Source organism: Pleurodeles waltl, chromosome 5 (genome assembly GCF_031143425.1).
Source record: "Pleurodeles waltl isolate 20211129_DDA chromosome 5, aPleWal1.hap1.20221129, whole genome shotgun sequence".
In the NCBI taxonomy this organism is placed as follows: Eukaryota; Metazoa; Chordata; class Amphibia; order Caudata; family Salamandridae; genus Pleurodeles; species Pleurodeles waltl.
The window spans coordinates 283,169,488-283,181,996 of NC_090444.1; the positions used below are offsets into that span (position 1 = coordinate 283,169,488).

The following is a 12,509-nucleotide window of genomic DNA, read 5'->3' on the forward strand; positions in this document are numbered from 1 at the left end:
GAAAATTTAAATACTACATTTGGACACAACATTTAAAATGGTGATTGTTCACTTGCTTCCTGGAAGTTGTAAAGCTACAGAACACAACTGTGATATATTTGTAGAGAAAATTAGTTTGCTAGTCATATAGTCAAAACAGAATCCTATCAAACTAAACAATTGTTTGCCCAGTGCAAGGGGTGTTTCATGCAGACCTCAAATAGGAGAACAACTCGTTTTAACCTAATATATACTACTGGCATCCTTTCCCATGCTGGATAACAGTGTTTTATGTGGATGACATGAGTCCAGTGCTCAATTTTAGTGTTATTACACCACACATTTGTAGAATGGGAATTATGTATCTGCTTAAATGCGCTTACCGCATGCGTCCCTTTGTAATACTTCAGGGAAAAGAATCTTAGATAGGAAAACAGGGGAACAGATGCTGTACTTGTTAATTCGGTTTGATTTTGAATTTTTGGCCATGATGATCACTTAGGCCCAGAGTGGTATAACTGATGCTGACTTTTACTAAGTAAATGAGTGCACAAAAGCCTTTTTATGGGCGAGCACAAAGTGCTCCGTCCATTCTGTAATCTCTCTTTGGGCTTGAAACAACGCCCATGCCACGTCAGTCACTTACATTGGTTCATGGGCTTGCCTTTTAAAATCCGCTTGCTTTCATTTGTGAAAGGCATGCATACGTCATGCCTTTTCCGATGTTTACCTCACCTACACAGCACCAGTAAAGAACAAAAACATACGAGGCTCAATGTTTTCAGCCTGTAGTTCAGACTACTTTATCTGTTTATTTTCGACGCAGCACGATCACGCTGCTTTTTTTTTTTTGCTTGACAACGCTAATAGCTCTAATTCGAACAAATGCGAGTCCCATTGCATTGAAAATGCTTGTTTTCTGTTGTGTACAATCTGACCGAAAATTGCTTATACCTCACAATCCCCCAAGTCTCTCTCTGCCAGCCTCAAACTAAAGAAAATAACCCACATCAAAGGGGGTCTAATACATCTAAGACAGGAAGAAGCATATGTGTTATGGAAAAGAGCAGTAGAACAAGTTCCAGTAAAATAAAGGGGGAAAGAAGTATTCTCTGTCTGCTTTCTGGTGCCAAAACAAGACCTGTCACTGGAACCCATTTTGGACCTCAATGTCTTCAACAGATGCATGGAAATGTAAAGATTCCAAATGGCATTCCTACGAAAAGTTTTTACGCCTGCAAAAAGAGTACATGAAAACAATATACCTCAAAGATGCATACCTAAATACATATACCAATGAACAACAGGCACATAAAGTTCCTCACACTCATGGTGGACAAAATATACTACCAGTTCATGGTATTAAATTTTGAGATGAAGTCGCACCCTGAGTGTTCACAAAATGCCTAGCTGCAGTGGCATCTGAGAAGGACACGCATCCCTGTCTGCCCCTACCAGGACGACTGGATGGTAAGGGCAAATTCATTCCAACATTGCGAAGACACTACAAAAAAGTAATAGATCACTGTACGATCTAGGTTTTTCCGTCAGCAAAGAAAAATCGTCATCAGACCAGAAAGAGAAAAGACATTCCTAAGGGCCAGGCTAAACTCAGGACAAGGAAAGGCCTTCTCTGTCCTGAAAATAATCCAAGCTATAACAGAACAAGATCATCTCTACCAGAAGGAGCAAGCCCTGACAGTGTGGATAGTGGAGAGGCTGATGAGCATGATCACATCATGCATACCACTGGTACCAAATAACAGATGCCACATAAATCCAATCCAGGATTGGCTACAGAAACACTGGTCACAGACATCAGGGTATTAGGAGGATTTAGATTTAGCAATTGTAGCAGACAAGGTACACAAGGAGGTGCAATGGTGGAACGTCAGCAACATAACTATAGGCAGGCCCTTCAAACAACCAACTCTAATGGCAACAGACATCTCACACGGGGCGAGGAGCATATATGAACAATCTGAACATCCAGTGGACGTAGTAAAGCATGTAAATGTTTTAGAACTCAAGATGGTCTTCCGAGTCCTCTGAGCGATCCATTCACAAATCAAAGGAAAATTAGTACAAATCTAAATGAACAACACTACCACTATGTACTGACTCAACAAACGGGGGTTGGGGGGACAAACTCCCATGCACTATGCAGCCCAGCAAAGGACATATCGACATGGGCAATACAGAGGCAGAAACTCTAAGCAGACAGAAAAACACCTCACATGAGAAGGAGCTAGAGGTACAGATAATAGACATGATCTTAAAAAGCTGGGGATTCCCACACATAGACCTTTTTGCAGCCCAAGACAATACAAAATGTCAAAACTCTGCATTTAGATACAAAAGCCAACAGCTGCTTGGGAATGCCCTATCAATCGAGTGGTCAGGGAAACTTGCATACACTATTCAACCGATCCTCCTGATTTACCTAGTGATACAGAAATACAAACACGCATCCATGACCCTCATTGCACTGCAGTGGCCCAGACAAGTATGGTTCTCACTTACTGGAAGTATCAGAGGGCAGTCTCATGCCACTACTTACGCAACCAGGCATACTAATGCAGAAAGACAGGTTGTTTCATCTGTAACCAAGAAAACTCAACTTAGCGGTATGACTCCTGAAGAGATGAAATTTAGACATTTGACGCTCCCACAAAGAATCATGGAAGTCCTAAAGGAATCCAAGAGAGCAACAACGAGAAAATACTCGTACAAAAAACTGAACATATTTCAAAATTGATGCTCAAAAGAAATAGACTCCATTGCCGGGAAAGAGGATACCATAGTCCTAAAATATGTAACATACCTGCTAGACAAGAAACTCTCCTAGGCCACATTAAAGATACATTTAACAGCCATTGTGGCATACACAAGAGGTGTCGTAGGAAGATTTATTTTCAGTTGTAGAGATTCCTGGAGGGGCAAAAAGAAAGGCACCACCCAGAGCACCACCCACACCTACGTGAAATCCAAATCTAGTACTTAAACCTGCTTTTCAAGTAACCCTTTGAGCCCATGCAGAACTCACCATGAGGACTTATTTTCTGGTGGCCTTCGCATCCTTGTACAGAATGAGTGAACTTCAGGTACTCCCAGTACAGGAAGCACACTTTCAAATCCACAAGGAAAGGATATTAATGCAAACTAATCACAATTTCATATCCAATTTAGTTTCTCATTTCCTTGGTAATCAGACAATAAAGCTACCAGCTTTCTTCCAGCAACCAAGGTCTCATGCAGAACACTCCCCAAACTGGACATCATAGGGGCTGTCATGTAATACACATAGGAAACCAAAGCGATCTGAAAGACGTTTCTTCTTCTCTATTATCATAACAACCAGGCGAACACCAGTTTCAAAAGGGAATATTTAAAGGTGGATAGTTCAAACAATACAAAGATGTCACACAGTGCAGGGGTGACACTAAAGAAAACACTAAGTGTATTCCATGAGAAAGAAGGGTGCAACACTCGCCTTCGAAGCCAAAGTCTGAATGAACAACATCTGCATAGCAGCTACGTGGTCCTCCGTGCACACTTTCACCAAACATTATTCTGCGAACATCTACGCTAGCAGAGAGGCACAGATGGAACAAAAATTACTGAAGCACCTGTTGACAAATAAAATAACGAACAAATTCTCCACCAACCTCCTGTGTGACATGAGAAAACTGCTACATATTCTGTGCACAGTATGTATTCACACTACAAATGAAATGGTTACGTACCTGTACGAATAGTTTTGCACCTTGAAGACTTTCTAGCTTTACATGTGACCCTCACACCTCCTTCAGAAAACAAGTGTGGAATTTGCAACAGAGGGGAAAAATAGAAATCAAGCAACAAAGGAAGTTACTAAACAGAGAATAATACCAGAAAAGAGAATCTGAAAATGAGGACGATGCACTGAAGCATCCGGCGCATATGTCTGAAGTCTCTGAAGGAGGAGCATAGCACCAGATGATTGAAAATGATACCCACTTAAAAAAAGAGGAAACAGAGACAATTTTGGTCCCAACCACTAGCTGGCAGAAGATTACACAGCATGTGAATGCAGAAAGTCTTTAAGCTGCAAAAATAGTCCTACAGGTAACTGACCATTTTGTTTCATCCTACCACTTTAGTCATTGTCAATAAACCATACTAATTTCAATAAACTATGTGCATGAGCCTTCCGTTTTATTTTTGCCAACTAATTTGTTCCACATTTTGATGTTAAAACATTCATATAGAACTTGCTGAATTTCTGTGGTCAAACATAAAACATTAACAATGCTTCGCTTTACAGAAAGGAAGCTTTTATAAAGACCCTCTGCCCCATCCTTTCCCCTCCCACCTTCCTCACGGCAATTACTCTGGGAGCATGACCATCTTTGTGCACATTCTGTTAGTATTACAGTAGTGCATCCTCTTTCTCTTTAATAACTACAAAGCATGCAGTTGTCCTCTCCCATTAGGCTGTTACTTGAAGTGACCCCAAAATCTAGGAAACTAAGAAAGCCATAGACTACGACCCTGCCTGTCAAGTAATCTACCAGTGTATTCAACTGACTGTCCTACCATGTCAGCTTCTCCATAGCGAGCATCATGCAAAGCTTACTAACCCACTCCCTCATCGTTGAGATTGATGAGAACTTCTCAGTGGTAAAAGTGGTTTTGTGGCCAGGAGCCTGTTTGCAGTTAGTCTCCAATCTGCTTTTGCCATGTTAACAGTTCCTGTGGGTCTAAGACCAAGGAAAATAGTTCTGGCATTTGGCTACAGTAGGTAACTTATCACCCCCCTAAAGTGAGTGAGGATCTCTTTATAAAAACAATGGGGCACAAGACCACCACACGGGCATTACATCTAATTTCTGACCACAATCTCGCCAACACAGTCCGTCTTTTGTTCCATACAACTGTTTTAATCAGGCAATACATGCCACAATATCATGAGCCTGACATGAATTTGGTTTCCTCGACTTTAAAATCTTGCTTTCAATGATTGAAGTCATTGACATTTCTGCCCTTAAATAGGTCATGCAGCATCCTATTTCCACCCTCAGCCCATCAGGAGAATACACCCTAGCCAGTCCCTGGTAAAAAGTCCACATTACCCTGTTATGGGGTGGAAGGGGATAAGGAGGTTATCAGTCTTCAGTTTCTGGTGAGCGAGTCCCAAATATCTAATATAGACTTGAGGATCTCATAGTAGTAGCAAACTGGGGGGCATTATGTGTTTAAGAAGCCAGGGTAAAGCCCAGGGGCCTGACCCACTACTGCTGTTTGTGGACCCAGTTGCGTTTGGGTTGGTATAGTGACCATTCCAAAAGTATTCTGAGTTGGGCCACCTGATAGTATTGTTTGTATATTTGGAAGACTCTGCCAGCCGAACTTCCTAGAAGCCCTCATTGATTTCTTTGAAACACATACTTTCTTCCCTGACTAAATAAAATGATCTATAGATTGTTGTTGGGATTTTACAACTCTCTCATGGAATTTAACCAGAAGTGGCTTAAAAAGGTGTAGTAGTCTGGGTAGGACATTTTGCTTGATTACCTTCACTCTGCCCATCCTGAAATGTATACATTTCTCCATCTGTGAAGGTACTTTTCAATCTTGTTGAACATTCAAGAGTAATGGAGGAAGATCATTGTCGAAAGTGTATTTCTCATCCCATGTAGCAGGACCATGCTATGCAGCTTCAATTTATCAAGATTTTTCTTCCAGTTTTACCATCCGGCAAGTACAGTCTTATGTTCCTGCATTCCAGAGCCTTTGTGCAAAAAACACTAACTCCAGGAGTGCTTGAAATTAAAACAAACCTCTTCTGGGTGTCATCCATGTCTCCTCCCTGGAAGACTTAGGGCAACAGTAGGGTAAACGTTTGTTACACATGTGGCAGCCCTCATAACATTCCATAAAACTGTTGTTGGTGTTCCTGCTGAGTCATGCATATTTTAGTTGGAGCAGCAATGTTATATTTTTTCTGGACTGAAGCAGCTTCCCACTGATTCTTCTTCTTTTTCCTTTTCCTTTTTTTCAAAATGTCAGGGACTTTGGGACGCACTTGAAGCTCAGTCTCACGCAGCATGGCCAGTTCCATGGAGTGTTTTAAGAGCCAGCTTTCATTCTTCTCTTCTGCCTGCATTCTAGGACACATGGGTGGGGAAGACTGTGCTGGGTGTTTCCCGCTGCCCCAGACACAATTATGTAGAGCAGGGGAGGGCACTGAGCAACACTTGGGTGCAATAGCAAGCTCCTTCAATCTCCACGGAGACGGGGGTCCCTCGAGGGCAAGAGCTTTCACATGACGCTTATACTTTGCATATGTGCCTCGGTCTCTGGGAACTGGGGGCCCCATGGTAGAAACTCACTCTTTGAGGAGGCCCCCAATGCATGCTCCCTCTTTGCATTAGCCCTAATCTGCCCCCTTGGTAATGCCTTGACCTGCTATGGGGATGTTTTTTAAATGCTGCAAAGGGACACGACTCTCATCCAGCCAGACTTTATCCCCTGGGTGCACAGCTCTTCCTCCGTTTTTTTCAGGCCACCTTTAGCCAGATATCATGGGGGCTGTCATTTTGCTTCATTTTGCTTTTGCAGTAAGCTCTAGCCATCAAGACTGTTATTTTTTAGCCTTTTGGTCTCTAAGATCATTTAATCTTTGGGGAGCTTTTTTTTTCTGCTCTCCCTTCATGCAGAGGACCAGTCCGCATAAGATCCAGGGGATCTTTTCAGGGTCCTGTCCAGTAGGTCGTTCCAACTACGATTTCCCAGAGGGTATAGTGGTAACAGAGACACTGGCCCTGCAGAAACAAATCCTAGTCCCTTGGTGCCATATGAGGTCACAAGTTTTTGAATCGACCCTCGCAGCGGGGGTGCAGGTGTCTTCTGTATTTCAGTTGGGCATCCCTTTAATGTCGCTTCCCACAGATTCGGACTGTTCATTCCTGGGATGACATTTCATTCTGCCTATGTCCAAATTCTCATCCAAAGCATACTAGGACAATAAAACATGGCCACAGCTGCCTTGTCTCTTCCCTCCAAAACTTCAAAGGTGAGCCTCTTCTCTGCTTGGCTCCATAGTTTTGCCCTTTTCCCTTTGTTTCTGTGGAAATAGTCTTCTCAGGCTAAGTGTATTGTGAAAAGTAATTATCACATGCAGATCCTGATCTCATCCCTTCCTTTCCTAGGTCTTGGAACAGTCAAATGGCCCTATTTTGTTGGAAGGCTATTGATGCTCCTGCTGGCCAGCAGAGTAATTAAATTGGCCCACAAAGGGGAACAAAAAGCCATGAACCTTAGACTGAAAGATCAGTCAGAGAAATATGACAGTTCTTGACATTCCAGCATGAGTATAGATACCACACAAGTGGCTTTGGATCTACACTCCGGGTCCATTTTTAGCTTAGGATTGGTACATCACCTGAGTCGCAAGACCTAAGAAGGGCAAAACTGTACTTTGGTGCAGATTTCCCCCATAATGCATAATACAGTAAAGCACATTTTTTTTTTTTATAGTGAAACACTACAGACCTACATTGTAAATGTCCACTCACATTATAAGACCTACACCAAGTTAGCCCCAAACCCAAAATTGTGTCTTCTGCAACAAGCTACCTGTTCTCAGATGCTGAGCAAGTCAGTAGTCTCACAAGCTCTGTCTGTACACATGTGCACTTAGCCTAGAGCCTTTTACCCAGCTGTGCAGCAAAGGCCCTTGTTGTAAAAGGCAGATGCTGGCGGCTAGCACTCTTAGTCCGTTTTCACAGAATTTACAGTGAGTGAAACTAAGTGAGATGTACTCTCAGTAGTAGTCAAAACTTAGTGGTAAAAAACAAAAAATCCAGGGGTTAAGTGAGTCTGAACCAAAAAGTAATATTGCATGTTGCATTATATGGAATAGAAGAAAAGTATGATTTTCCAGTTTTGGTCTACAGTGCCTCCTTGCATGCTTGTGTGCAGATGGCACATTGTCAGGACAAGTGTTTATTTCATATGCCTCGCCTATTCTCTACGTTATTGTAGACCCTCTGTTTGATACATTGTTACAGATTGCTATTAAGGTACTTAGGGCCACATGTACAAAGATCCGGTTTTGCGACTCACGAACTGCGAGTCTTAACGACTCACAATTTGTAAGTCCCAAAACTGGATGTACAACAGTGTCAATGACACTGTCTGCGATTCGCAATGGGGTCCCAAATGAACTACCCCATAAATATTCATGAGGTAGGTCGCAATTTGTGACCCCATTGGGAATGGCGGCACTCACAGTGATGGTGGCCTGCTGGAGCAGACCACTGTGTCTGTGACTGCTTTGAAATAAAGCAGTATTGCTTTTTTTTTTTTTTATTTTTTTTTTATGCAGCTCGTTTTCCTTAAAGGAATGCATTTCGAAAACAAAAATGGAAAAATGTTTTCACATGCATTTACAAAGGGGAAGGGGTCCCATGGAAGGACCCCTTCCCTTTTGCAAATGGGTTAGCACCAATTTGAAATTGGTGCTAACTGCGATTGTTTTGCGACCGCATTCACAGTCACAAATCAATCATACATACCATTTAGATTCGGTATTAGGAAGGGACGCCTTTGACACGCCCCTTCCTAATACAGAATCGCAAAACCCAAACAGCTATTCGGTGACAAGTTACCGAATCGCAGTTTGGGCTTTGTACATCCCAAAAAGCATTTTTCTAGTCTCAAACGGGCCAATTCTGCGAATCGGCCCCTTTGCGACTGGAAAAATGCTTCGTACATCTGTCCCTTAATATTTTGACCTGCTGTGGTTGTGAAATTAGCTCATGTTGATAGCACTGGGACATGCACTGACCTGGGACACTTGTATACCACTTACATTTTTGGTTACACCTTTCAGTATCAGTGCAGAAACTTAAGCAATACAGCTTTCAGCGGGGCTCATGTTTTGGTGTCTCCTACTGACTATTAGGCAAAACTTGATTGGAATTTCATTTTAGCACTTAAGAACCTCTTTTGTGTTGGGAGAGTGAAAAGCATTGGCTGTTGTTTTAATGTTCTGTTCAATAATCTGGTATGTAAATAAAGAACCATTTTAAATTGACTGAACCACAAGGAGCTTTCATTTGAGACTCTGAAGTATTATAAATGAACTTATTGAAAGAATTTTGTGAATGTCAGTTGTAGCCTATCTGTATGAAATAATTACTAATATGGCACACAAACCCTGTTAAATAAAGTCACTGTGGTGAATATTTGGCATGCTGGATCTGAGACATATATCAAAACAGGTTAGTTTCTTTTGTACAGACATAGTCAGGCCCTTGCAATAGCTTTGGAATGCAGACAGTGAGGCACAAGTGTAATACGCTGCAGGGCTCATTTTTGCTCTGTCAATCTCCATTGCCAATAGACCATACAAATTGCAGATGTTGTGCTTTACAAATATCCCATACATCGTGAATATTGATCCCATAAATACATGATTCTGTTTAATGGAATGGTTAACTATGTACTAGTAAATGCAATCATATCTAAGTTGTTCTTACATTATCATTTTTTTCTTTCTTTTAGGTATCTGCTCAATGTGTGGGAAAAAAGTTTTGGAAACTAAAAATTACAAGCAAACTTCAGTTTAATCATCAGTGTTTAACCATATTTGCTTTGTAGAATGTACACTTCATGGATGAGGCTGGCTGAATGCGTAAACTATGTGTTATGTAAATGTATTGCAATAGAAAACGCTGACAGTGCACCTTTTAAAGGGTTTGTTGAGACTTTCCTTGGTTTTAAGTGTTCCTTAAACGAAAAAGCGGATTCTGCTGTTATTCATTCTTTTGTCGCCTAATTACCTTTTTTTCAGTGAAAGATATGCTACAGATGGTACAGGGTCCATTTGTGGAGAGAATGGGGCACATCGAAATTGTTTATTTGCCATCATAACCTTCTAACGAACACTCATTGGAAACTGTTTGGTTTGAAGCTGAATATGCAGTGTTTCTTGTGAACTGTATCCACAATGCCATGTTGTATACGGCCATACTTTACATTCTGTCGATTTTTTTATTTTTTATTTTTATTTTTTTTAAGAATAATCAGTAATTATATTGCACGTCTTAGGACCCATTATTGCCACATTTTTGTGTAGCACAATTAATAAATATCAACCAATCTTATGAAAGCCTACTTGTTTTCTAAACAAAATTTGAGGAGTTTAGCATTACATGTATTTAATATGAAATCTAAAGACCATCCTGTTTTTGCTTTCCACATTAATGTTTGGATTCTAATTGGCATTATGGTGTCCTTTGCTTTCTTTGTCTAAGAAGCCAGATTTGGATATTAGTTTAGTTGACAATCACCTTTCCAGTTTCCCCAGTGTTCATAAGCGACTCTGAAAGAAATGCAGGTCTGTCGTAAAGGCATGAGTTTTCACAATATCAAGGGTGCAATTAATTTTCAGGGTTATCACATGAGAAACTGTTCTAGCCTTTGTTCTATGTATCCCACAGCAACCAAATATATTGCAATTTCAGACAGGGATATTGTGTCAACCTTAACAATGAATTGAGTGCTTTACTCTAAAAATGACTATGTGTTAGTGTATTACCTGGACTGGACTTTTGTCTTGTAAAAAAGAACACAACAGGTCCCGCATTTTGGGCATTTCCTTTGCAATGGCAGGGTTCAGCTCATTGTTCAACACAACATAATGCTGTCTTCCTTTTTAGGTCTGGCCTCAAGTTAGTTTTAGTTCCATTGTGAGGCCTATGTAATTTCAAAAGTGATTACTTTTCAATACATCTTATAAATAGAGCAAGGAAGCTTTGGGTCAGCCTCCTTTATATTAGTTTGCCTGGCACTCAAAACTTTGCACTTCGTATGTACCCAATCTACACTTTGAAGATAGATCAGCCCCTTTTATCTATTGGATGTCTTGGCAGTGGGGGCTGCTTTTCCTTTTTGCTCACACAGCAAGGGTTAGGTGTGTGGAGTGTCACTTGAGTGAGAGATGGCATTTTGTCTGCATACAAGAAGATAGGATGTGATTGGCACATATCTATGTGTCTTTGCCTTGGGGTTGGTGGACTTTTTTTTTCTCATCACTTATTGTGGCTAAGAGGATTGTGAAAGTATTTTGCATGAACTTATTTTCTGAAAGCTATAATTCCGCTAGCAAGCACATCTTTACTTTCTTGAAGGTCTGCCTTGCTCATGTTTATTGCATATCTAATTACATTTTTTAGCCATAAACTGAATACAATTTAAGACACTGATTTGACAAGAAAACAAACTCATCAGCATCTATTTACTTGCAACAAGATTACTTTTATCTTCTTAAGTGCATTTACCAAAAGTATGTTTTATTATAGGTTGAATTATATTGTATTGTTATTAAAAAATTCCTCTATTTTATTAACTTTAATGTGTAAATTTTGTCAAATTGCATTCCATTGTCATCATCAGGCGAGTGAATTGCGCATCATCCCAGATTTCCTGTTTTATGTGTCTAAACACTCCACTTGCAGCTCTATCTTTTCGGTTCCTTTTTAGGTTGAACATAAGCGTACATCCTCGTGTATACCTGTACTTACTGTGGGCTTAAAGGCATTTCATTTGCTCATTTCATTGTCATTTAAAAATCCTTCCTTGCTAGTGGTCAGTCGTGATGTTTTTGTTCCTCCTTTTTCTCTTTGGGAGCAGCGACAAACTACTGTAAAATTACACTTTGTCCTGTTTATCTGGTCTTTAGGGGACTTTCTTTTCTTCGTTTCCTGCTCTTGTTCAGGGAAGCTTCCTTTTTCATTTGCAAAGCATTCTTGCTCTCAGTTTAGCTATATATCGGGCTGTTAACATGGTCACTTTTGGTCTTTGTGGGCTCTCAGCACCCTCTCTCAGCTGCCTGTCTTCTGCCATTCCATGGCATAGATTTTCAAGGCACACTGAACATGCACCGATCATGAGCACATTCCTCAAAGTGTGATTGTTTTTGTGGTAGTATGACTGAAGTAGGCGCTTTAACATTGTACTTCATCTCCTGGGTTAAGTTTTGTACAACATAGGCTGATGTTTGCCACCTTAGCAAGGCTCTCTGAACGTGCACTGAGCAAGAGTACTTTTCTCAAAGTGTGTTTGTTTTTGGGTCAGTATGACTACAGTAGACACTTTAAAATCATGCTTTATCTCCTGGATTATTCTGTGTTTACGACATCGGCTGATGGTTCCTGGCTTAGCAAGGCACTTTGAACATGCACCAAGCCTGAGCACTTCCCTCAAAGTGTTTTTGTGGTAGTATCACCGCTATAGGTGCTTTAACATCGGGCTTCATCTCCTGGGTTAATACGTTTTAAACAGCACCGGCTGATGGCTGCTGACTTAACACACCATAGTTGCGAAATGTGTTAAAAGTAAAAGATGTGGGGCAGGCACAAACAGTGCACCTCTGAGACCCTTCAGAGTGGTGGACAGCAGCAGGCGATCTTGCACTTTTTCATCTATGCAATCAATAGTTGAATACATCCGCTTATTACATGATTCTGTTTCCTGATGTG

At 40.9% G+C, this 12,509-nt stretch overlaps 1 protein-coding gene across 1 annotated transcript in view; it reads left to right on the forward strand.

Annotated features, from left to right (window-relative positions):
* CRIPT (CXXC repeat containing interactor of PDZ3 domain) overlaps positions 1-11,373 on the forward strand; it is a 69,414-nt gene extending 58,041 nt beyond the window's left edge. The window contains exon 5 of the mRNA XM_069234022.1: positions 9,532-11,373. Within this exon, the coding sequence (XP_069090123.1) occupies positions 9,532-9,596 (65 nt within the window). The 3' untranslated portion in view covers positions 9,597-11,373. The remainder of the gene's footprint in view (positions 1-9,531) is intronic.
* The last annotated feature ends 1,136 nt before the right edge of the window (positions 11,374-12,509 follow it).